General features: G+C 40.8%; 1 protein-coding gene across 2 annotated transcripts in view; it reads left to right on the top strand.

The window, feature by feature from the left end:
• TBC1D19 (TBC1 domain family member 19) overlaps positions 1-27,069 on the top strand; it is a 79,633-nt gene that overhangs the window by 26,927 nt on the left and 25,637 nt on the right. For both annotated transcript variants that reach the window (XM_063135616.1, XM_063135615.1), the window contains exons 11-13: positions 2,192-2,304; positions 19,587-19,661; positions 21,494-21,556. In XM_063135616.1, coding sequence (XP_062991686.1) covers positions 2,192-2,304; positions 19,587-19,661; positions 21,494-21,556 — 251 coding nt within the window. The remainder of the gene's footprint in view (positions 1-2,191; positions 2,305-19,586; positions 19,662-21,493; positions 21,557-27,069) is intronic.

Genomic DNA, 27,069 nt, shown 5'->3' with positions numbered 1-27,069 from the left:
CCGGGCTTGGCTGTCCGTCTCATAGGAAGTTGTCATATACCACTATTGATCCATCTAGGTCAGTATTGTTTCTACTAACTGGTAGCAGTTCTCCATGTTTTGAAATAGGATGTTCTCTAGCACGGACAACTTCCTTCCCCCAAAAGTCCTTTATCAAGTGCAATTTCCCCTTTGCTCCTCAAATGCCTACAGTGTCTTCTGTAGGCTTGTTAAATTCAACTCTATGGTCGTTTAGCTGACTTGGAACGTTTACACCATCCCTTAGGGATGTGTCATCCTGATCCAGATGCTTCCCTAGAAATCAATTTAAATGCTGCTCTGCCACCTTTTTGATCGTACCCGACATCAGTCTGGTCTGTACCAGAACCCACAGTCTACTAGGTATAAATTAGTAGTTTCCTTTAAGTCAACGGATCACTGTCAAATTCTTCTCATATTTAGTACAACAGTTGTATTGTTGCACAGTTGTACACCATTAAGCTGAAGATTCTTTGTTTCTCAAGAAAAATGGTGATACTGTTTTATAGTGTTGTTTGTTTTATACCTGAATTGTCTTCATGGTTTTAAAACCACCTAGAGAGCTTTTATACATTGGACGGTATAAAAATGCAATAAATAAATAGATGCCTAAGGGTGCTGACAGTTGGGGGACAGGCAGCCCAATGTATGTAGGCTTGTAGGGAGAGGGAGGAGGGAAGATTGTGGACTTACCTGCTTCCGCGATCCTCCCCCAGTGTCTTGATGGCTGTGCAACGTCCTGGAAGGTAAGAGGGATGTTGGGGCTGCCAATTTTTTTTAAAAACGGGAGACAGAGTACAATTGCGCTCCCCCGCAAAAGTAAGGTTTTGTTTTGCTTTTATTAAAAAAACCTGCTATCCCCCCATGGGCACGGAGCCTCCCCATACAGCTCTGTGCCCATTTCCACGTGGGGAGGAAAGGAAGAGGTGGGAGCGGCGGCCACACCATCTGCGGGATACTTCCGGAACCGTGGGAAACATCAGGTTTTCCGCGGTTCCCGATATCCCGTGTAAAGCCTGTAGCCATCCCTGCTTGTCCCTGGGATTCCCTGTGCATCATATGGACGCACAGGAACCCACATGAGACCAGCTTGGATTTAATGGCTGGGTTAGACATGCCCTATGTTTAGAAATCGTGCTTTAACGCTAAGAGGACAATGGTATAGTCTTTCTTTAACTGATTACAAAATACTTACGGACGAATAAGTGATAGGATGTTAGGGAGAAATGGGCTGCAACAGAAATATACCCCATAATGAGGGCTAAAATATTAAGAGGGTAAAGAAGAAGTTCAAATACCTTTTTAAAATATTGTAAAATGGAGTCAAAAAATGGTGTATAAAGGTAATGGAGAAATATTTGTTGATAATGGCAGTGCAGCTATTTGTTAGTGAAGAGAGAAGAGCCTTTGCTCTTGAGGAAATGTCATATCTTCGGTATACAGTCTGTGGTTTGGGAAGGCCACATAGAAAACTTAACAGGTAGTAAAATGAAGGCTTATTGATTGGTTTCAACACCCATAGTGCTAAAGTGCAGTCCTTGTTTTATTAGTCTCTACACAAGATGAAAAGGGAAAATGTTTTTTTAAAAAGTATATCTCCATGTTGTGCCTGTACATTTTCTTTCAAGAAAGGGAAGTAAACCAGAAATTTCAAGTGAAGGGAAGAGTTCTTCCATCACAAAAAAATAATATTTGTGAGAGAAACTCTGCTGGCTTTCTGGATGTGGGATCAGTACAATTTCTCAAGAGCAATAGAGATTTCAGGACCTTCAGAGCAGTTAGTAGCCACCAATAATTTAAGCCAGCCTTCCTCAACCTGGTGCCCTCTAGATAGGTTGGCTTATAACTCTCGTCATCCCCAGCCACCCTGGCCAATGAGTGTGCTGGCTGGGGACAATGGGAGTTGTAGTCCAACAAATCTGGAGAGCAAGGGAAAAAGGGAGAGTGGAGCTTTGGTGGTATAAAACTATATTTTTTATTCTTAAATCAGTACTTCAATGTACTCTGGAGAGCACCAGATGGAGAAGTCTGAGTTTAGTCAATGTGATGGAGCTACATTCGACAGCCATCTTAAATCAGCTTTTAGAAACAAGGTGAAGTGAAATGTTAAATATATAAACTTGAAATGTGTTTGTATGCTGGTTATGTATATTAACATCTACGTTTCTTATAGTTCTAAATGAACGGGATAGTGCAGCAGCTCAACAATACGTTCGGCAGGGATGTCCAAATTTGCTACGAGCTGAGTTGTGGGCGCTGATTCTGAATATTTCTAGTCAACCTGAGGTAAGTAGGAAAGCAGATTAAAAACATGGCTGTATATGTTTTAATCCGTTTATATCATGTTTTTATACTGTTTGTTTTATACTTTGAATTGTTTTAGTTTTTGTGAACCGCCCAGGGAGCTTCGGCTATTGGGCGGTATAAAAATGCAATAAATAATAATAATAATAATAATAATAATAATAATAATAATAATAATGCTGCGTCCAGTTCTGGGCTCCACAATTCAAGAAGGACGCAGACAAGCTAGAGCGTGTTCAGAGGAGGGCAACCAGGATGATCAGGGGTCTGGAAACAAAGCCCTAGGAAGAGAGACTGAAACAACTGGGCATATTTAGCCTGGAGAAGAGAAAATTGAAGGGAGACATGATAGCACTCTTCAAACACTTAAAAGGTTGTCACATGGAGGAGGGCCAGGATTTCTTCTCGATCCTCCCAGAGCGCAGGACACGGAATAACGGGCTCAAGTTACAGGAAGCCAGATTCCAGCTGGACATCAGGAAAAACTTCCTGACTGTTAGAGCAGTATGACAATGGAATCAGTTACCTAGGGAGGTTGTGGGCTCTCCCACACTAGAGGCCTTCAAGAGGCAGCTGGACAACCATCTGTCAGGGATGCTTTAGGGTGGATTCCTACATTGAGCAAGGGGTTGGACTCGATGGCCTTGTATGCCCCTTCCAACTCTGCTATTCTATGATTCTATGATTTGTTGTATTTTCAACAGCTAAACTATATCAATGTTTGGCTGTAGAATTAAGTGTTTACACTCATTTTGCTTGTTATTACACATGTGTGTTTGTAATCACGTAATGGTATTTCTTAGACTTTTTGAACTTGAGCCTTTATTCCTTTAGACTATCACTTTGGAGCATTCACACTGCTTCAGGGCCAAATTTGAATCCATGGGGGAAAAAACATTTCCCCCATTTTGTCCTGAGGAAAAAGGAATATTTTTTTTGGAAAAAATAAAATAAAATGCAATATTAGCACTTTTTACAGATTGAAAGTCAATTTGTTACTTCAGGAACATCAAATGTAATTATGGTCAAGTTGGTTTGGCATACAATTATTACATTTGTTATATTAAAAGTACAGTGTATTCAAGCAATTATTTCAAATTGAATTTACTTTTTAAATTTTTTACTTTTTTTTGCGGTAACAAATAGAGCTACAAGCTCCTGAACTGTAAGGAACCTGTTTGGTTTTGCCAGTTTATGAGGAGCAGGCAAAAAACAATTAAAAACAAGAACAACAGAAGAAACTATTAACATTAGTAACAAAGAAAATTATTTATGTCTCCGCTAGTCCTCCACAGTGTCAAGCAGACATCAAGTACCCATTCCCATAAAAAGAACTGAGAAAAAGTGTGTTGGGGGGACCAAGATTTTATGAATATGCATTAAATTTATTCAGACTCATTTCTTGACCTGTAGCTATCACTATCACTTTTGGTCACTGCTTCAATGGCAGTGCCCCCTAGAGGAAGAAATGCATCTTGCTCTTGCATTTGAGAGTTGTAGTCTCAGTTTGCAACGTAGGACTTGCTCTTGTCCTCCGTGCACAGAAATTGTAATAATCTGATACTGTACATAGTTTTTAGAACTCATTTGGAGAAGTAAATATCTGAACTCCTTGTCTTAAATATTTTATTCATCATGTTAAAGTAAAAATTTCCATAACCCATTTTTTCTGCACATTTTTTCAATTTTTTCAATTTTTCAGAAAATAAGATGATAGCGTGTGTTATGATGAAATCAGACTTCATTATTAATGTTTTAAAAGTAGTACAAAAAAGACTTTGCTACGTCTAAGTGGAAATGTTTGGTTTTCTGATACATATACTTAAATCAGACACTCAAGAAGAAATAGTCCAGGTCTTTATTTATAGTGAGTAATGGATTATATACTTTTGAAACGGAAAGCACTGCTAAGGATGGTTAATGTAGCTTTGAATTGTTCAAAATTATCCTGACACTTAAAGCCTTGTTAGTTTCCTCCTTTCGTACAGTAAACGGATGAGAGAGATGAATTGCAATTGGCTGGCTTTGATGTGTGTTATAATATACCCTTTCCTGAATAATTTGTATTTTAGTGGCATTTTTATCTTAACTTCTGCAGTAAAATATCTGGAAAATATTGCCTTGTAAAGATGTCAAGAAGCTGTGTACTAGCTGACCAAGCTGATCTGTCCCATCGTATGTTTGTCCTGTAACATTGCTAGCATTCGTTGCCAGTGTTATGGAGACAAGTGTAAGCCGGCAACAAATGTTATGGCGGGGGGAGAATTGAGGGTAAACGTTGAGAGCATAAGTTAAGGCAAAATGCCAAAACCTTAGATAAGATCCCTGCTGGATCAGACCAAAGGGTTACCTAGTCCAACATAGTGTTTCTCACAGTCGCCAGTCAAGATGCCTATGCAAAGCCCACAAGCACGAAATGATTTGTATAAAGGCTTTACGATTTTGGCAATTTCATTTCCAGGCCCTTTCATAATGAATTTGTCCTTTTCACAATTGCCACACACTGGCTTGATGTTTTCGTTGGGCTATCCACCCATTATAATAAAATTTGAAAAGTAAGTGCTACCTACCTGTGTGCAATGGTAATCACAATGTCTTTGCACTCCTTGTTCAAAATATTAGGAAGCGGAGGCAGCTTTACTTCACAATGAACCCTTTGGTAGTATACTGCCTATATGTTTTTCTTTACATTTACCGAAAGACCAGTCATCTTAAGTAACCAAGGCCTTGCTGAAGCTAAGCAAATCTTGGTGTAGTCAGTAGCTGGATGAGAGTCCATCTATGAACTTTAGGTACACTGCTCTAAGTTCCATTGTGGAAGAAAGGCAGGATATAAATACAAAAATTAACTGAAGTAAGTAAAGGGATAGAACTATATCTATTTTACACAAAATTTAATGCTGAACATTCAAATGTGTATCCTGGAATATTTAGAAGGGGTGCAAGCTGAGAAGAGAACTCATTCCCTGGCAATTCAGCAGAGGGGTAGGTCCTTTCAAGTTGAGACAGACGTCTTTCCGTGTTCAGAGGGCATCTGTGCTTTAGGTCCCCCTTTTCTCCGACTTTGCTTGGCCAGAGCAGGGAAATTATGCGACTCCTTATATTTTCTTAGTGCGTGTCATACTGCTTATGATGCACACTAGAGCCTGTGTGGTGTAGTGGCTAAAGTGGTTGGACTTGGAGTTGGGAGATCCGGGTTCTAGTCTCCACTTGGCCATGGAAACCCACTGGGTGACTTTGGGCCAGTCACAAGACTCTCAGCCCAACCTACCTCACAGGGTTGTTGTTGTGAGGGTAAAATGCAGAGGATGAGGAGTATTCTGTACGCTGCCTTGGAGGAAAAAAGGCGGGATCTAAATGTAATACATACATACATACATAAATTATATGGAGTTGAAGGAATAGTGATGCACTATTGTGCTTATTGGGCTTAGTTTCAGGTACTTTGAGCTTGGGCTATTCTCAACTCTGGCTATGGTACCACACTGGCTAATGTTATAGTTGAAGCAGCGTGGCACTGGTGAATGAAATAATCATGCTTAGGTGAAATGTTAGTGGTTGTGTGGATCGTTAAGACACTTCCTGGAGTTATGCAAAAGTTGGTTCAGGGTTGAGATGAAACGTGACTCTCTGTGAATGTTCACAAAACAGCATAGGGTGAAACATACACTCACATCTCACAACAACTAGAAGTTTGATTTTAAGAGAGAAGATAATGTACCTAGCACCACAATCTAGGTGCTTGGAAAAGCAGAATGTGGGAAACAGGCAGGATACAATCCTGGCTCACAAACAGAAGCTGGGGGTGGTCAATAGGAGGAGGAACATAAAAACACCATGCAGGGAGGAAGCCCTTCAAATTACAGCACCTTAAAAGGGGCTTGATGTGTTCCAATTAGCTGCTGTGGCTTCAAGCTGTCCGAATCCTTCACAGGATCAAGAGGCTGTACAAAGGGGCGCTGGTTTGTGTGTCTGTGTCCAGTACTATTTGGGAAGCTTTATGGCTCCCTCTAGATATGTTTGTTTAGAAAGGTTTGTGCAGAATCATGCCCATCCACACTCACTCTCTTAAAGTGTTGTAAATATGGTTCTATGGTATATAATTGTATACTAAACACTCTTGTTTCTAGTTGACTTTTATAAAACTATTGTTATCTGTAAGTATCAATATTTTAGTATAAGAATTTGGACTGCAAGGAGTGATATGTATGTTTACTGTGCAACTCTTAAAATGTGCTTATTTACCATGTAATTTTTAGAAGCTATGGAGCAAAATGTAGAGGTCCTTCCATATGGTCCTTCCATGTCATGCTGCTATGGTTTATCCCTACAACTCTACCTTGTGCCATTTGGAACTGAATTGTGCGCTGAGTTACATTTTTCTTTATTAATGTATTCAGGAATATTTCTATTTTTCCTGTAGATTTACAGTCCTATGGCTTTTATTTGCTTTTAAATCTAATTCAGGGAAATAGCTTTTCTTGTTAGAAGCTGAAAGGTACAGCAGAGCTTTTTTGGGAGAAGTGTGTGAGCATCCAAATATGCTTATTTCAGAGGAGAACTTCTAATGTGAACCAATTTGTATTCCAAGAAGCTTAGGTACAGCCACCAGTCCGCAGTTCAGTACCACATTATACAGATAGGTTGTTTACAGGGAAACACATTAAATAAGCAGTTAAGCTATTCATGCTATAGCTTTTATTAGATATTTGAATACCAATTCAAAAGTTACGTTGAGGATGTGTTTGAAAAGCAGGATGTCCATCTATAAAGAGCTGTGTGGAAATTTATCATCTGTTAGGCTTTTTCTTCATGAATAATATTAGGAAGTGTATCCACATTTTAAGGGGCTAAATAAGTTCAATAAGTTGTTCGTTGAAGTTAACAGCAGAACCCCTGCAGGTATCAGATGTATGGTCCATATCTTGAAGAATCACAACTTTTCAGGAAGTTCATCCATGTACACCTGTTGGCGGTACTCCAGATCTTACTCTGGATTTATATTATGTTCTTGGATATAAATGTCTAGAATATTATTTACACATTTCAACCAATATCTCATGTCTCTACGAATTGAGAATTCTATGTTTTAATTTCATTTGGGAATATATATTATATTGTATGGTTGCTCACTGGGGCATCATTTAAGAAAGCAATCAGTCTCCTGTTCTGCATTTCAGATCACATGTAATTACTTGATTATTACCAGATATTTAAAAAAAACCGCCACAACAAATGTTATTAAAATGCCTTTGAGGGCAATTAGTATTGAATGTATCCATGAAAAGTTCTTTTTTAAAATCTTGTTATGAACAGTATAACTGGAATGATTCACTTGTTTGAAGCTACTATTTATCTGAATCTTACTCCCCACTCCGCCTCAAGCCCTCTAGAATTTTTCTTAATTAATTAAGGAACTAGTTGAGAGCAATTTCCGAGTGAGGATATGGTTTATCTTTTGGAAACTTCAAAATGAGAAAGTAATTGAAACTGACTTCAGAATTAGCCAAGTAGGGAAGTAACAGGATGTTTGCTTGCTTTTGCAGTTTGTAATGGATTTATTTATTTATTACATTTTTATACCACCCAATAGCCGAAGCTCTCTGGGCGGTTGGCTCCAGCATTTGTCTCCCATGGAGAGAAGGGCTTTCTAAAGGAGGCTTCTGATCCAGCCGAGCATTTCTGCTGACAGATTTGGGGAGGACATGATTTCTGTCAATGCACCCTCCTTCTACAGTCTCCCATGCCCCCAGAAAATCTACTCTGTGGTGCTGGGGGACTCCCCAGAACAGTGGGAGAGGTGGTGCTTGGGGCTTCAGAAGGCTGGGGGAATTGGTAAAAAAACACCTTTCTATCATTGTGGGCATTCTCTGGCTGTTGGCATGTTTTGATGCCAATCGTGTGTATTATTATTTTTAATACATCCATATCGATGCGCAGGAGCGCACCTTCAACACAGTAATTATGCCCCCCCCCGGTGTTTCTGTGTATTTGCGCTGGTGTGCTGTCAGGATCTGTCCTGTCCTGCATCACCATCTGGTGGCAGCTTTCCATATAACCAGCCGCAGGGCTTCGCAGGATGTGAGCCCTGGCTGGTAAAGTCTTGCAGGGTTCAGACCCAGACCAGTAGGCACTCCCAGGTGGGCTCATATGGAACAGCTGGGAGCTGCCAGGAAAGGCCAATATAAGAGCTGCATTTCACCTTCAGCCATTGCCATAGCAACACGGTCTCTTTTGCTAGCTGCAGCTGGTTCCTGACCATTTGCTACCACAGTTTTTGCCTCGCCTAGCTGGACCTCTTGCTTGTCTTGACCACGCCTCTGCCCCGTTTGCTACCTGGTACATGCCTGAACCTTGCTTTGTCTTTGCCCCCTTGACTTTTGCCTCTGGCCCTTGTTTGGACTGTTTCTCCTGGACTCTGCCTCTTGCCTTGATCCCTGCCCAGACCTTGCCTACTTGTTGACTGGACTTCTCTTCTGCCTCTGGCCCCGCTTAGACTCTGAACCTGTGTCTGACCTTGTGCCTGTTTCCTGGATCTGCCCCTTGCCTCTGGCCCTCTGTTGGACTCTGTCACCTGAGACCCGTGCCTCACTCCCAGCTTGCTCCACCAGTGTTCCAACCACCCAAGCCAGTTCCGTTTCATCCGTCCTGGCCCCGGCGTTCCTGCGTAAGGATCCTGCCGCCCACGCCCCGGATCGTGACATGTGCATCTGGGAGGAGGTATTTAAAAAAAAAAATCCGTGCCCCATACCCATACCCATCTGTCTGTTTCCGCCCACTTCTCTTGATATACCTTTGGAAGCGCCATCACGGGGCACATGTCCTTCCACAATGGCTCTCCTTTATTCACGTAAAACTTATTTATTTATTACATTTTTATACCGCCCAATAGCCGAAGCTCTCTGGGCAGTTCACAAAAATTAAAACCATAATAAAACAACCAACAGGTTAAAAGCACAAATACAAAATACAGTATAAAAAGCACAACCAGGATAAAAACCACACAGCAAAATTGATATAAAATTAAAATACAGAGTTAAAACAGTAAAATTAAAATTAAAATTAAGTGTTAAAATACTGAGAGAATAAAAAGGTCTTCAGCTGGCAACGAAAGGAGTACAGTGTAGGCGCCAGGCGGACCTTTCTGGGGAGCTCATTCCACAACCGGGGTGCCACAGCAGAGAAACTTCCCTCGCGTGTGGCCCGTGAGGGACCACTGTGGAAGCAGGAAACCTCACAATTATCCCTCCTCCATTGTGAAATGGCAGTAGGTGTAGATTCTCTGCTTATTATGCTGAAATATGCAGAAGTCTTCACACACCACCGCTTTCCTCTGCCCTTTGCCACAACTGAAAATTTCCTGGTTTAATGAATCATAGTTTCCAGTGACATCCAGTCTGGTACGCTGTGGCCACCAAGTTCAGGAACAAACAAGGATCTGAAACCACAATTTGATATTGATGGATAATTAGCTCCGGAAGTCTTCAGTAATGATATGCTGAGAAAGAAAGAGGAAGCGAATGGCACGGGTGAGCAACACGGTTCTCTCAGCATTGCAATACCGATGAAAATCAGCCTTGCATGAGCTGCCCCAGCAGGGAATGTTCTTTTAAAAGCAGTTTTTATCTAGATTGTGTTCTTGGGAGAAGGAGTTAAGCCCACTTCCTGTGCATGGCAGCACAGGGAATAAGCAAGACAGGAAGTAACAAGGTTTGGCCCAATAAAGAGAAGCTGTGCTGGCACTCCCAGAGGTTGTGGTTGCTACAGTGATGTCTGACTGGCCAAGTTAGGAAAGGGGTGCTGCGGGAACAACAATATTTTGGCAGGCGTGATATTAAAAGGCGCACTACTGGGATACTTTCCAGGTGCCTAGTAGGAGTTGGGAGAAAGCCATTGAAAGCTTGGATCAAACCCCACTCAGGACTCTGGTACTTCCACTTACACAACAGCATAATATAGTGCACGATCATTTCTTCTTTTGAGGTACCCAAGTAAACAGCACCCTAGTCAGCATCTAGTTTGATAAGATTATGGATGGTTGAAGGCCAAAACTTCTTTTGACCTTCAAATTCTACAGCTACAAATGCAGCTCTTCCACAAACCAATTTTTCATTTAAAAGACAATCAAGTAGGCCAGATGATATCACCTGGCAAGCCAGATCTGGCCTAGGGACAACGAATTGCTCACCTTAGCATACAAGTTCAGTTGAGTGTCTTTTTTCTCATGTTTAATTTTGAATAAATACACCATATCAGTAGACAACTGTGAACACCTTGCAGTAATTTTCCATAGTATGTTAACGTTTTATCTCCCCACCCCTCATTTTCTTGGTAAATATTGGGGGGGGATCATTGCCAATTCTACAGTACCTCCTAACACTAGGGGCTTATCTACACCAAGCAGGATATTCCACTATGAAAGAGGACTGGAAGTGGTATATAAAAGGCAGGAGCCACACTACTGCTTTATAGTGGTATTGAAGTGCACTGCAGGATCTACACTACTGCTTTCTAGTAGTACTGAAGTGCACTGACAACTCTTGGGGCCCATGACACATCTTCACCAAGCAGGATATAACACCATGAAAGCAGTATGAAAGCAGTATGTGGTATGTGTCAATGGGCCCCAACAGTTGTCAGTGCACTTCAATACCACTATAAAGCGGTAGTGTGGCTCCTGCCTTTTATATACCGCTTTCATACCACTTTCATAGTGGAATATCCTGCTTAGTGTAGATGCGCTCCAGATCTCTTGAAGCTTCCAGTATTCAAATTAGTATGGAATGATTTAGCTAACTATTACCTTTTAGCGCTCTACTGTGTTAGAAAATCAATTCCGGAAGTTGATTTTACTCTAATTTCAGTCTAATTTTACTCTAAGGAATTCCCAATTGTGGTTTTTGATTTAATTTCTAGAGTGCTAGTATGTCCAACTCTGGCGTATAATGGCATGCCATATTTTTTTCATTATAGCTTTGTTTCCCCTCAGATGTCTCTGTTATTATTATTGGTTTGGGGATGGGGTTAGTTACAGAGCAAAATAGAATTCAAGAAGAGCTATGGATTTATTTTTAAGGAATTGGTATAATTTAATTTCCTTGAGCTTTTTAAATTATTGAAAACAAACACCTTATAACGAGATATTTGTCATGGTAGTGAATAATTTAAAATTAGTTTCTGGAAACCTGATGAGATGAGATTTGTATCTCCACAGTACCATAGACTGACTAGTCACCATGAAGGACTTCTTTGGGTTGTTATTCCATACTGTAATTTATTTATAATCATAGTTGCCTTGCTTCTTAAGCTTGAAATTAATAATAAAAGCTGCCCTTCAAGTGATAAGCAGATAATAAATATTTCAATAAAAATAACTTATTTTTCAACCCTGTTTCCACATGATGCCACACAGAAAGTGACATTGAAGCAAGTGTTAATTTCTTCAGAAGAATCGTGATTCACCATGCTTCTCTTTGAACACCGTTGCATGTTAAGGTTACTGGTTCCTTAGTACTTGTTTCGGCTTGTTTCTTTAATTGAAAAATGAAATTCTGCTTGGGCTCATCATTACTGACAAACTTGTTTCCTCCAACATAGTATGGGATGTCGTTATTTCAGTCATTCGGGCATCAACGTAAGATGATCTTTTTACAGCTGGCTGTATGTATTATACTTGCGGTAAATATGCCATTGAGAACAGCATCTCTGTGGTGGATCCTTCCTCCGCCATAGCGTCTACAATGGGGTGAACAGATGATAGATTGGATGTAGTAGATAACAGGATTTTTTTTTTTTAAATCAGGCTGTTAGAATCTCTGATCTGTAGTAAATTTGATGTAGATTTGTAGTTGTGTATACAGGACATCCCAGTGTATGACTCATGGAGTGCAGAGGGGAATTGGCTCTGCCTTCTAAACTGCCATTTTGCATTTGGCTCCACAAGGTCCTAGTTGATAGATTAAAAAAAAAAAGATTCTGTAAAGCTCATTATATGGATTGGGATTGTTGTCAGAAAGTAATTTTCTCCACTCTTGCTGCAGCTGAGATACGAACAACTCCTTCCGTCCTCTCTTCCTGGTATGCTGCAATTAACATGCTTCCACAATTAAACCTAGAACTCTTCAGTGGACCATAACTTCTCATTTTGCCTGAACCAGGAAACTATGTTTAATTGAAGAGTTCTGCAATAACCCAGACACAGGGGGGTTATGAGGAGGGAGGAGGTGGCAAGAGGAAGGAGCATATGGTCAAGGTAAGCATATTTCAGCTTATTAAGCTTGATTGTTTGAACTTGACCAGTGACATGGAGCAGGACCTAGGAAACTGACAGTGTAATGGCCCCAGTGCATACTATAAATGCTCCGAAATCCAGATGCACTGCTAGGAGAGGGAGAATTCAACACAGTGCTACTGTTTATGACAGCATTCCTGAGTGAATGTAACATATAGTCTGGTTCTTAATGATAAAACTTCTACAATATAATGTTGGGTTTCTTTGTTTTTTTGCTGTTACGTTTTTTCTTCCCATTATCAGATTAATGTTTTACCATTTGGTTCTTTTCTGTTATATACTAAATGGGGTTGCCATAACATCTAACTTCCCTCCCACCTCTAGCACCAAATCTTGGGAGTTTAATTTATGTAACAGGCAATTGAAATGTATAACGTTGCTTATTTGTGCAATTTATGATATAAATAACAAAATCACTTTCAAATTTGTGTAAACCCTTTTTATTTTCAAAACCAGGACCAGTTCCTAGCATAACTTGTTTTCTTATATTTGTTAAGTGTTTTGTGAGAAATATCTGCATATTTGACAAGCAGATTATTTATATATTCTGAATGTGTCTAATTTACATTGTATTTCATTAAAAGTGGCAATAAGGTCTTATACTTTCTGCTGCTGAACTTACTACATTTTTGCCATTTGCGCAATAATAGACATTGTCTATCATCAACTTTAAAATCCTAAAACAGGAGAAATTGTGTTTATGGAAAAAGCTTAAGTACAATAAGCACAGCTTTGAAGTGTATATTTTGCAACTATTACATTTTCATGCACTGTCTTTTAAAAGGAGACTCAAATTACTGTTATCTTCCTTGCTTTTCCCTATTATGCAGAACTGCTTGAAATGACCACCTACAGAACTATGTTAGCTGTCCTGATACTTGAATACCAAATCATTAATGTTATTCTTCCAACTGTGGGTTCTGTCTTCTTGACAGGTTCCATGTGAGCTGTGTTTATGGCCGTACCATTGCTTCTAGGTTTTGCTTGGCTGGAGTCTGCTTTTAGCTACTTTGTTTTGAAATTGTTTGTGAAGAACAGGTTATGGCTCTGCACAAATTCTTCAGAAGATCTCTAATGTTCTTAGTTATGGAAAATTGTTAACTGTTGCCCTCCAGTAATGAAAACTTTTCAGTAGGCTATAGAATTCCCTTTGTCCTACAGGTTTATTTTATGGACTCTTTAAGAATCCCCCTCTTCTACTGTCTGCTCAGAATATTTATTTATTCATTCATTCATTCCACTTTTTGTATGCCACTTTTCACAGCGAAGACCTTTGAAAGTGGCTCACATAAAACAAAACATAGAATAATTCTTTAGAAAATATATAAACCCATTATCTAAACGTTTACAGCTGCAGATTAAAACAGCAGATTAAAACAATCTAGAGTTTAGCACTAGTCCCCTAATTAAAAGCGGATTGAAATAAAAACAAAAACTGGTTAAGATGGAGTCATATTCTTTTTAAATTTACAAATGTTTTCTGTGCTACCAAAATGAAACCTCTACAGCATCAGTACAATTAAAAAGACCATTCAAACCACAGTAAAACAGATAAAATCATAGCACGCTGAAAGCGTGGTGGAACAAAAATGTCTAAACAGCCCTAGTAAAGGAAAACAGAGAAGGGATCCTCCCTTGGGTGGGAGTTCTACAATATGGGTGCTGCCACCAAAAAGGCAATGTCCCTGGTGCCCTCTAGTTGGATAGATCTCACTGGTGGGCATATGAGCAAAGCCTGAGAGGCTGATCTTAAGGCAGGTTCAAATAGATGCAAGCAGTCCTTCATATAACTAGGTCCCAAATTGTTTAAGGTTTTGAAGTCAGCAGGAGCACTTTACATTTGGCTTGAAAACAAATAAGCAACTGCCACAGTATAAATGTTACATGTTATGAATGTCTGAGCAGCTGCATTCTGTTCCAGTTAACATTTCTGAACAGTCTTTCAAGGTAGCCCCATGCAGAACACATTGCAGTAGTCTGGATGTAAGTGAGGCATATGTAACTGCATCAAAGTACACCTTCTCTAGATAAGGGTGCAGCTTGTGAATCAGCCTAAGCTGGTAAAAAGCACTCTTAGCCAACAATGTCATTTGCATATCATCAATATCATTGAGTCCAGGAGAATCACTCACGGTATCTCTGTCTTATCTGGATTACTTCAGTTTGTTTGCCCTCTTCCATCCCTAAAGTGCCTCCATACCGCCTGTTCAGGATTTCCATTGCTTCCTTGGCACTAGTACCATATTTCTTTGATTGTAAGATGCCATCAATTGTAAGATGCACACTAATTTCAGTACCACCAACATAAAAAAAGCTTTGATTCTAAGAAATAATAAACGCACCCATGATTCTGAGACGCACCCTGTTTTTAGAGATGTTTATATGGGGAAAAAGTGCATCTTAGAATCGAAGAAATACGGTAGTCAGGAAAGAGAGTTGCTTATAACTTGCATACTAATAACACTTCAGCCCAAATGTCCAGATGTCTTTCCCCAGTAATTTCATGTAGATGTTAAACAGCATGAGGCACGAGCCCTTAGGGATCCCAAAAGCCAATGGTCATGAGGTGGAACACAAATCCTTCAGGATCACCTTCTGAGTCCAACCCCCAGGGAGAACAGAAGTTAACGTATCACCGTGCCTTGAAGGTCCATTCCATTAGTCATTTCAGAAGGATACCATGGTCGATGGTATCCAAACCTGCTGAGAGGTCAAGGAGTAAGAGAAGATGAGGAGTTCTTAGACCGAACAGTGGAACTGCAACAGCAACAAGAAGCACATGAGATTGAAGAGCAACAGCCAGCTGAAGCAGAAGTGGAGTATGCTAAGGGGAGGAAAGCCAATGAAGAGGAAACTCTCTGGAAAAGAGTGACAGTTAGGAGCAGAAGAACTAGAAGGCATTCTGCACCGGTGGAACCATTAGAGTTAAGCAACCGCTTTCAGCTTCTGGAGGATGAGTCTGAAGGACAGCTTGCAGAGGAAGAAGTACACAGACACCGTGCAACAATGAACAAGAGGCAGAAGGTAGGTCAACCAAGAAGAAGAGAAGAGTAGTCATTGTGGGAGACTCCCTGCTGCGTGGGATTGAAACCCAACTATGTCATGAAGACCCATGGACTCGCCAGGTGTGCTGTCTCCCTGGAGCACAGATTAGAGATGTGACTGAAGGGTTACCGAAGCTCATAAAGTCCACGGACACATACCCCTTTCTTCTCATCCATGTGGGAACAAATGATGTCACCAAGCAGAGCTACGAAGAAATCATTTCAGACTTTGAAGCTCTGGGAAGGAAACTGAAGAACTTTGGGGCCCAGGTAGTTTTCTCATCCATCTTCCCGGTTCTTGGAAGAGGATTAGAAAGGGAAAGAAAAATACTCCGGATGAATGACTGGCTACGAAGGTGGTGCCGACGTGAGAGTTTTGGATTCTGGGACCATGGACTACGCTACGTGGAACATGGACTGCTGGCAAGGGATGGGTTGCACCTCACAAGGGCTGGAAAGAATGTGTTCGGCCACAGCATGAAGAACTTGATCAGGAGGGCTTTAAACTGAATCTTACGGGGGCAGGAGACGTAAACCTCGAGGCAACAATAGATGAAGGCCAAGGCACCACAGTACAGAGAACAGCTCCAATAGTGCCCCAAAATAGTGTCCGCAACAATGTGGGAACAAAGCCAGACTATAAAACACATGGTCTTCGATGTCTATATACTAATGCCCAGAGCATGGGAAACAAACAGAACGAACTTGAACTCTTATTACATGAAGGCAAATACGACTTGATAGGTATAACTGAAACTTGGTGGGATGACTCCCATGACTGAAATATAGCAATTGAAGGATATAACTTGTTCAAAAAGAACAGAAGAAATAGAAAGGGAGGTGGAGTTGCACTATATGTTAAAAATGCCTATCCCTGCACAGAAATACAGGCGGATCAGACTGGGAGCCCCATCGAGAGCCCCATCGAGAGCATCTGGATTAAAATAAATGGGGCAAAGAATAAAAAGAACATTATAATCGGAGTCTACAACCGACCACCCAATCAAGGAGAAGACGAGGACGAAACTTTTGAGAAACAAATTGCCAGTGTTTCAAGGAAGTGTGATGTAGTAGTGATGGGGGACTTCAATTACCCTGGTATCTGTTGGGAGACCAATACTGCCAAAAGCGGCCCTTCCAAGAAATTCCTGACATGCGTGGGTGATAACTTTCTCCTACAGAAAGTGGAGGAAGGAACTAGAGGATCGGCAATCCTTGACTTGATATTGACCAATAGGGATGACTTAGTGGATAAAGTGGCAGTTACGGGAACTCTGGGGGAAAGTGACCACGTCATACTTGAATTCTTGATTATGAAGGAGACAAAAGTTGAGTGTAGGCATACACGTACTCTGGATTTTAGGAAAGCTGATTTTAATAAACTCAGAACTATGATAAGTAAGGTCCCGTGGCAAATGAGCCTAATGAGAAAAGGAGTCCAAGGTGGGAATTTTTATAAAAGGAAATTTTAAAGGCACAATTACAAACAATTCCAACAAGGAGAAAAGATAGAAGACAACAGAGGAAACCAATGTGTAGGGTGACCATATGAAAAGGAGGACAGGGCTCCTGTATCTTTAACAGTAATGTAGAAAAGGGAATTTCAGCAGGTGTCAATTGAAGAGGGTGAAATTCCCTCTTCATCACAACAGTTAAAGCTGTAGAAGCCCTGCTCTCTTTTGTATCTGGCCACTCTACTATAGCTAGTATAGCTTTAAACTTTGCAAAATCATGGAAGACGGGTGAGGTGCCGGACGACTGGAGGAGGGCTAACGTTGTCCCTATCTTCAAAAAAGGCAAAAAGGAAGAACCTGGGAACTACAGACAAGTCAGTCTGACATCCATCCCTGGGAAAATTCTGGAGCAAATTATAAAGAAGTCAATCTGTAAACACCTTGAAATCAATGCGGTGATCACTAGAAGCCAACATGGATTTGGCAAGAACAAGTCTTGTCAGACAAATTTGATCTCATTTTTTGATAAGGTAACCTCCCTTGTGGACCGTGGGAACGCTGTGGACGTCATATATCTTGAATTCAGCAAAGCTTTTGACAAAGTATCACATGACATTCTGATTAACAAACTAGCTAAAAGTGGGCTAGATGGAACAACTATTAGGTGGATTCACAGTTGGCTACAGAATCGGACTCAAAGAGTACTTATCAATGGAACCTTCTCAAACTGGGGAGAGGCAACGAGTGGGGTACCGCAAGGCTCAGTCCTGGGCCCAGTGCTCTTCAACATTTTTATTAATGATTTGGACGAGGAAGTGCAGGGAACGCTGATCAAATTTGCAGATGACACCAAATTGGGTGGGATAGCTAATACTCTGGAAGACAGAAACAAACTTCAAAGTGATCTTGATAGGCTGGAGTGCTGGGCTGAAAACAACAGAATGAAATTTAATAGGGATAAATGCCAAGTTCTACATTTAGGAAATAGAAACCAAAGGCACAGTTACAAGATGGGGGACACTTGGCTCAGCAATACTACAAACAAGAAGGATCTTGGAATTTTTGTAGATTGCAAGCTGAATATGAGCCAACAGTGCAATATGGCTGCAAGAAAGGCAAATGCTATTTTGGGCTGCATTAATAGAAGTATAGCTTCCAAATCACGTGAGATACTGGTTCCTCTCTATTCGGCCCTGGTTAGGCCTCATCTAGAGTATTGCGTCCAGTTCTGGGCTGCACAATTCAAGAAGGACACAGACAAGCTGGAGCGTGTGCAGAGGAGGGCAACCAGGATGATCAGGGGTCTGGAAACAAAGCCCTATGAAGAGAGACTGAAAGAACTGGGCATGTTTAGCCTGGAGAAGAGAAGATGGAGGGGAGACATGAGAGCACTCTTCAAATACTTAAAAGGTTGTCACACAGAGGAGGGCCAGGATCTCTTCTCGATCCTCCCAGAGTGCAGGACACGGAATAATGGACTCAAGTTAAAGGAAGCCAGATTCCAGCTGGACATCAGGAAAAACTTCCTGACTGTTAGAGCAGTGCGACAATGGAATCAGTTACCTAGGGAGGTTGTGGGCTCTCCCACACTAGAGGCCTTCAAGAGGCAGCTGGACAAGCATCTGTCAAGGATGCTTTAGGGTGGATTCCTGCATTGAGCAGGGGGTTGGACTCGATGGCCTTTTAGGCCCCTTCCAACTCTGCTATTCTATGATTCTATGGTTGCTAACAGGTTCAAACCCTTCTTGTCCATTCTCCAACGTAAGTTATCCACCAGGGTGACCAAGACTGTTTCTGTCCCAGAACCAGTCTGAAACCCAAATTTAAATGAATCCAAATAGTATAATCTCAATTTGGGAGGCCACCACTCACTTTTGTAATTGACAAAAATAGTAATTAGAAGCTGGAAATTAAAACAGTTGGATCTGAACATTTTTTTCCAGACGGGTTCTAGTTATTGCATTGTTCAGGGAAGTAGAGACACACCATCCTGCAAAGAGGCATTAACTGCCTCTTAGGTCCACACTGCATGAAGACCGGATAGTAATCATTGTCTGGATATGTGGAAGGAAGTGATTTGAATTTAAGTATTAGGCTCACAAAAGTATTTTGTCTATATTTCTTAGTCTGAAAAAGGTTATGGTCTTTGACGTGCATAAACTATACCCTATTTATTTTAATACCGTAAGTTACATTCAACACCATTTTTCTGATTGTGCCCAAATATACTTGGTGAGCCTGTTTTTAAGACGACTTCTCCTCCTCTTCCTCCTCCTCATATGTAGGGTGAAAAAGGTGGAATACAATAATAATAATAATAATAATAATAATGATGATGATGATGATGTTTGGATAGAAGAAAAATCTTCCAACACTCAGCATGCCCCAGCCAGCAAGGGTTAGAGTTACATATTGTGATATTTCTTTTAAGTATCACATGATTAATATTTAGAATTATTGATTATTTCGTTCTAGGATATTTTATACTATGAACAACTCAAGTCTAATGTGATCCAGCATGATCTTTTGGTGGACAGTCTGATATATAAAGTGAGTAATTCTGATTTGTATACTTTTGTCTGTCTGTCTGTCAGTAATATACACACTTATTTTACTGGGCACAGTTTAGACTTCATAAAATGAAAAGAAGTATCAGCATCCTTCATTGTTAAGGGCTGTACTGTTACATTTGTAAAAAGGTTTATTTAACATTGCATGTTTTTGTTTGTAAACTGCCCAGTGCGCTTATTATTGGGTGGATTATAAATACAATAAATAGATATAAATACACAGTAAATTTCTTCTAGCTCTTCTAATTAAGTCAACTGGTTTTGAAATGGGAAAGAAAGAAAGAAATGTGAATATTTTGACAGGGCCTGAGCAGACTTCCTTCTTACCACTTGGATCCAACATTCTGGGCAGCGCCATTTTGTGTTCTGTAGTGCTGGCAGCCCATAGTTGGAGAGGATGCTTTTCCAGGAACAACGTTAACAAGAAAATAATTGTATCCGTCTGTGTTTTTTATTTATTTATTTTGAAGATCACCTGGATGATCCTTAAGGTAGATTACAATAGATTGCAATAATATTAAACAAACAACTGCCATTTGTCCTTCCTTCAGTTCTTTCGTCCCAGGGCTACTGGCAGTTGGAGTAGGGTGTCTCATGCTTTTGGCGGGGGATGGGTAAGAACCTAAGAAGGGCCCTGATGCTGGATCAGACCAAGGGTCCATCTAGTCCAGTGCTCTGTTCACACAGTGGCCAAGCAGCTGTAGTCCATGGAACAACAAGGCAGGAAATTTTATTTGGGTGGTTCTTTGGGTGGTTCACAAAAATTAAAACATCCAACAGGTTAAAAACACAAATACAAAATACAGTATAAAAAGCACAACCAGGATAAAACCACGCAGCAAAATTGATATAAGATTAAAATACAGAGTTAGAGCAGTAAAATTTCAATTTAAGTTAAAATTAAGTGTTAAAATACTGAGAGAATAAAAAGGTCTTCAGCTGGTGACGAAAGGAGTACAGTGTAGGCGCCAGGCGGACCAGGCAACAGCATCCTCCCACCCATGTTCCCCAGCAACTGGTGCACACAGGCTTACTGCCTCGAATACTGGAGATAGCACACAACCATCAGGGCTAGTAGCCATTGATAGTCTTCGTCTCCAGGAATTTATCCAACCCCCTTTTAAAGCTATCCAAATTGGTGGCCATCACTACATCTTGTGGTAGTGAGTTCCATAATTTAACGATGCGCTGTATGAAGAAGTACTTCCTTTTATTCTGAAGAAGAATCTGCAAAATTAAATCTTGCCTCTCTTGCTGTCCTAGAGTTCTTTAAGAGTATGAATATGTATGTCGATAGCAGTGATCCAGTAGGCATTTTATACTTAGACTTTCAAAAAGCTTATGACAGAGTTTATTACCAAAGGCTTCTGAAGAAACTTAGCAAAAGAGGAGGGCTTCTCTTTTGGACAGGTAAGTGGTTCAAGAACAAGAAGAAAATAGGAATAAAAGGACAGTTGTCAAAATGGAGGGATGTTACGTGGTGTTCCCTAAAGAATTTTATTGGACCAGTGTTTTTTAAATCGCTCATAATCTGGAATTAGGACTGACCAATGGTGTCATCAGGTTTGCTGATGACACCAAATTATGCAGGGTGATAAAAACAAAATGGATTGTGTGGAGTTCCAAAGGGATCTCTCCAAACTGAAAGAATAGGCAGCAACACTGACAACAGGCTTTTGGCCAGTATGTGAAGGGAATGGTCACTGCTCCTAAAGCTTTACAGTACTGTCTTGTTGTGCTTACACGCTGCAGGAGCATCCCAGGCAGAAAAGATGTCTCACAACTTCAAACTGTTATGGTTTCTGATTGCAGGATGTGAAGCTGACAGCCAGCAATGATGACTACTACTTTGTGTTTGAGGATTATTTATATCAGGTAAGTAATTACTGCTGTTGGTGGAAAAGTGGCATGTAATGTAGAGTACAGTTTGTTCCATGCACTGTATAAACCAAATAAAAACAACAGTTGTCCCAAGAAGACTAACAACACAGTCTCATGGATGTCTACTCAGGTGTAAATTCCACCGTGTTCAATGGAGCTTACCTCCAAGTCATTGTATAGAATTGCAGCCAAAGTGGCTTACTGCTGCAATTGATTGGATCTATCAATCCTGTTGATTGCTAACACTTGCCATAGATCGCTTTAAGCCAGCAAAGTTGAAGATAACCAGTAGCCACAAACCAATATGATTAGGTTATATGTAAGCCACATGTGGGATGGGATGGGCATGCAATGTGGATTATTAGCTTCATTTGGTTAGCCGTCAGGTATATAGATCTGGGACTTTTTGATACCTGGATCAAAAATAGAGTCCAGGAAAGGTTACACTTTGGGATGCTTGATGTTTCTATATTTTCAGTTAATGTCCCCATGGGAATACTTGCAGTAGTGGCTATGTAGCCTATTCAGAGTAGCTTCAGGGAGCAATAGGGTTTCTCCAATGTGACTAGTACGGCTGTGCACGGATCCCCCGAACCGCTTCGTGGCCCGATCCGGAACTTCTGGATCGGGCCCAAACCGCTTCGGGTCGATCCAACCCTCCTCCGCTCTGCGGAGCGAGATCCGGAGGGGCGGATTGAGATTCTCCCCCCCCCTTCCCTACTTACTTGCCTCCACGGCGGACGGTGGAGGCAGGTGAGTGGGGAAGGGGGGACAAAATGGGGGCCGAATAAGCCCCCCTGCCCCCTTACCCTGCCTCCTTACCACGGACTGTGGCGGCAGAGCCAGCTAAGCCCCCCTCCCCACCCACTTCTACGACCTGGAACGGAGCACAGCCCTAGTGACTAGAGTACATTCTTCCACATGAAGGAGAATGGAACAGATTCTGCATGTACAGAGCGTCATATACACATCAGACTCCTGTGGAACCTTGGGTTGTGCCATTACTTTTGAAAATGCTGCACATCAATGGGCAGGGGAGAAGTAGTAGTGCTGTTATTTTATTATTTATATGCATAGTGCTTTGCAGTGTGACATAAGCTAAAAGGGGGAGGGGTCTAGCCCCCCCCCTCAAGCAAATTGCAGTTTAAATTTTGACATTGGATGAAATGCAATATTGAGAAAGAAGGAAGAGAGAGGTAAGTGTTACAAGGAGGAATGTGAGCAAAAGTGGTTACATGTACTAAAATCTTGTTTCAGTTGGGAACAGAACTTAAAAGGCAAAAACCAGGGGTTCACAGAAAAGGTGGGTTTTGAAAGATGTGAGATATGTGGAACCACTTAGGAATTCTTGGAGAGACTCCCAGAAGTAAATGCAAGTTTTCAAAGTTAGAACATAATATTCTGCAGACTCCTATCCTAAGCCTTTGCACAGGAAAGGTTGTCTTCTTTTTTATATATAATACTGTTTCCTACCCTGAGTACTAGAGATGGGATAGTGTAAGTCTAAATAATAAAGCAACCATAATTTATTATCTTTGCTTCTAGTAAAGATAAACCATCTAATTTGTATGGAATTCTCTATATTGCTTCTTTCAAATCTCTTCAAATGGAAGCTAATTACATTTGCAACTTTCCTAATGTGCATTTGATTGCAATGTCAATATAAATGTCATGGGGGAAGCTTCTCATTTTCGTGGTACTTTCAACTCAATTAGTCGTCGCTATTAGGGTGGGCTTGTCATTTTGCTCTTTGTAGTGACATAAAATAAGTTTTAAATCTTCTGATTGCTGAATGTGCCGCTCCTTAGAGGACAGTCTAATCTGCGTAGTCCTGTGATTTTAGTGGTGGCAAGAAATTAAAACAAACAAAAAAATCATTTTTATCCTGCATATTATAAATATACATGTTGCCATTCATTAATTAAAAATTACCTAGCAGAATTTATATCACCAAGTGCATCTTCACTAATGCTACAATTATCTTAACAGATCCATTCAAGTATAGATCTTTATGTAACCAAAAGATCACCATCCACAAGCGGGGGAGTTGTATGGTGTGTTTCTTTTTGTGGGGAGTGCCCTCAAGTGAAGACTGAGCAGGCCCACTGCCCATTTTACTGCAGGTCTCACTTGTAATCCTTAATAAATCTTTTGTTACGTTATTTTCATTCTGTTATGACATTCTGAGGAATGCACTTCTAATTCAAAACTAAGTTTCATACTCAAGGGAAGCTTCTTGACTGGCATCGGTATTAATAAATATTTTTCAGTTAGTGCTTGCTTGACAGTTTTGATGGATGAGAGGCTCAAATACCACTTTCCAAATGGATTAGCTCTGAAAAACTAACAACAGGACGGACTCTTCTCTATCGGAGTAAATAATCAGATGCTATTCAAAGCCCGTCAAGGCTGCGGATTGGGGGACGATGGATAAATATGCAAAATCAGTTCATTCTTTTTCGATATACCAAACTGTATGTTGTATGTGCCCTTATATGTGTAATTCATCAAGGAAAATGTTACGCGATACAGAAATAAACAGAATTAAATTGCCTTGAAAGTTTGGCCATAGCAATTTTAGGCAGCTACCTATAGGTATAAGTCCATGTCTTATTATTTATTTAAGCATACTTGACTTTTCATATAAATGTAGGGATTAATCATTTGCAGGGGGAAATCAGTGGAGTTACCTGACCCGCTGACCACCTGTACTCCCCTCAAAATGCCTTTCTGGATATTTTGCTGCTGTTTTTTTACTTAGCCATTGGTTATGGGGAAAAGGGGAATTTTCAGGGCACAGTTGATTGTTGTTGTTGTTGTTGTTATTATTATTATTATTATTATTATTATTATTATTATTATTATTATTATTTATATACTGCCCCATAGCCAAAGCTCTCAGGGCGGTTTACAAAAGTTAAAAATAGTGAACATTAAAAAGAAATATACAAAATTTAAAATCATAAAAAGCATAAAATACCAACAAAAAACAAACAATGGCCTCATCTACACCAAGCAGGATATTGCGCTATGAAAGCGGTATATAAAAGGAAGGAGCCACACTAATGTGTTATAGCGGTATTGAAGTGCACTCCAACTGTTGGGGCCCGTTGACACATGTGATATACCACTTTCATACCACTATATCCTGCTTGGTGTGACTCTTGCCTTTTATATACCGCTTTCATTGTGCAATATCCTGCTTGGTGTAGACGAGGCCAATATCTATTTAAAAACAACTATTCTGGGAATGGGAATGTTAAGCACCTGCCTGCCAATTCTCCCTTGCAAACCACCCCTCTGCCCACATTTATATTAATCAGCAGAAGACACTTGTTTGCTGGTATAATATGAACCTCTGTGCTGAATCCTTGACACTAGGTTTGATTCAGCACCAGTAGCTAGGAAATAGAAACCAAATGCACAGTTACAAGGCAGGGGATACTTGGGTCAGCAATACTACAAACTAGAAGGATCTTGTAATTGTTGTAGCTCACAAGCTGAATATGAGCCAACAGTGCAATATGGCTGCAAGGAAGGCAAATGCTATTTTGGGCTGCATTAATAGAAGTGTAACTTCCAAATCGTGTGAGGTACTGGTTTCTCTCTATTCGGCCCTGGTTAGGCCTCATCTAGAGTATTGCGTCCAGTTCTGGGCTCCACAATTCAAGAAGGACGCAGACAAGCTGGAGCGTGTTCAGAGGAGGGCAACCAGGATGATCAGGGGTCTGGAAACAAAGCCCTATGAAGAGAGACTGAAAGAACTGGGCATGTTTAGCCTGGAGAAGAGAAGATGGAGGGGAGACATGATAGCACTCTTCAAATACTTAAAAGGTTGTCACACAGAGGAGGGCCAGGATCTCTTCTCGATCCTCCCAGAGTGCAGGACACAGAATAATGGGCTCAAGTTAAAGGAAGCCAGATTCCAGCTGGACATAAGGAAAAACTGCCTGACTGTTAGAGCAGTACGACAATGGAATCAGTTACTTAGGGAGGTTGTGGCTCTCCCACACTGGAGGCATTCAAGAGGCAGCTGGACAACCATCTGTCAAGGATGCTTTATGGTGGATTCCTGCATTGAGCAGGGGGTTGGACTCGATGGCCTTGTAGGCCCCTTCCAACTCTGCTATTCTATGATTCTATGACATCACTTGTGAAGGAAATTGAGGATTGTTTTGTTTCTGTGTGGTAAGTGTATGATATACAAATACAGTGGTGGCCAAAATTGTGGACACTTTTTGAAATTTTCATGGTTTACAACTTTGCATGCTTATAGAAAATGTTCTGTTTCACGTAATTCAAATGTTTATAAATCAATTGAAAGAGAATTTAATGCTGAATTCAATACAATAAACAGAATGCAAGTATCTTCAGTGCAAGTTATGCTTACTTTAGTCTAAAAACAAACACAGGTGGGATTGAGTGAAGAAGCGGATTTTATTTATTTTATTTTATTTTATTTATTACATTTTTATACCGCCCAATAGCCGAAGCTCTCTGGGCGGTTCACAAAAATTAAAACCACAGTAAAAAACCCAACAGGTTAAAACACAATTACGAAATACAGTATAAAAAGCGCAACCAGGATAAAACCACACAGCAAAGTTGATATAAGATTAAAATACAGAGTTAAAACAGTAAAATTTAAATTTAAGTTAAAATTAAGTGTTAAAATACTGAGTGAATAAAAAGCTCTTCAGCTGGCGACGAAAGCAGTACAGTGTAGGCGCCAGGCGGACCTCTCTGGGGAGCTCGTTCCACAACCGGGGTGCCACAGCGGAGAAAGCCCTCCTCCTAGTAGCCACCTGCCTCACTTCCTTTGGCAGGGGCTCACGGAGAAGGGCCCCTGTAGATGATCTTAAGGTCCGGGTAGGTACATATGGGAGGAGGCGTTCCTTCAGATAACCTGGCCCCAAACCGTTTAGGGCTTTAAATGTCAATACCAGCACTTTGAATTGGGCCTGGACCTGGACTGGCAGCCAGTGAAGCTGGAAAAGGACTGGCGTAATGTGATCTCGCCAGCCAGTCCCTGTTAATAACCTTGCTGCCCTGTTTTGCACCAGTTGAAGCTTCCGGACCGTTTTCAAAGGCAGCCCCACGTGTAACGCATTGCAGTAATCCAAGCGAGAGGTTATCAGAGCATGGATAACTGTAGCTAGGCTATCACTGTCCAGATAAGGGCGTAGTTGGTATATCAACCTAAGCTGATAAAAGGTGCTCTTTGCCACTGGAATTGCAAACCCTACTGGCCAATCACAGCCCTTGTTCTCGGGTCCAATCACATGGCAGTAGCTGCGATACATCATGTTTCAAGTTGGGGAAAGTCAGTTTTGCTGTTTGTTCTGTAACTGAAGCGCAATTGGAGATGGTGTGAATATTTGAAGTATTTCTCAAATTAAAAGTGTACGTACGTACATCATAAACAGAGCAATGGCACCAAAGAAAAGAATTGATTGGACACCCAGGAAAAGAAGCAGGATTGTTGTATCACGTGAATCACGTCTTTC

Source organism: Elgaria multicarinata, chromosome 10 (genome assembly GCF_023053635.1).
Source record: "Elgaria multicarinata webbii isolate HBS135686 ecotype San Diego chromosome 10, rElgMul1.1.pri, whole genome shotgun sequence".
Classification (NCBI taxonomy): Eukaryota; Metazoa; Chordata; class Lepidosauria; order Squamata; family Anguidae; genus Elgaria; species Elgaria multicarinata.
Note: the sequence above shows the minus strand (reverse complement) of the source record. Positions and strands in the feature narration are given on the sequence as shown.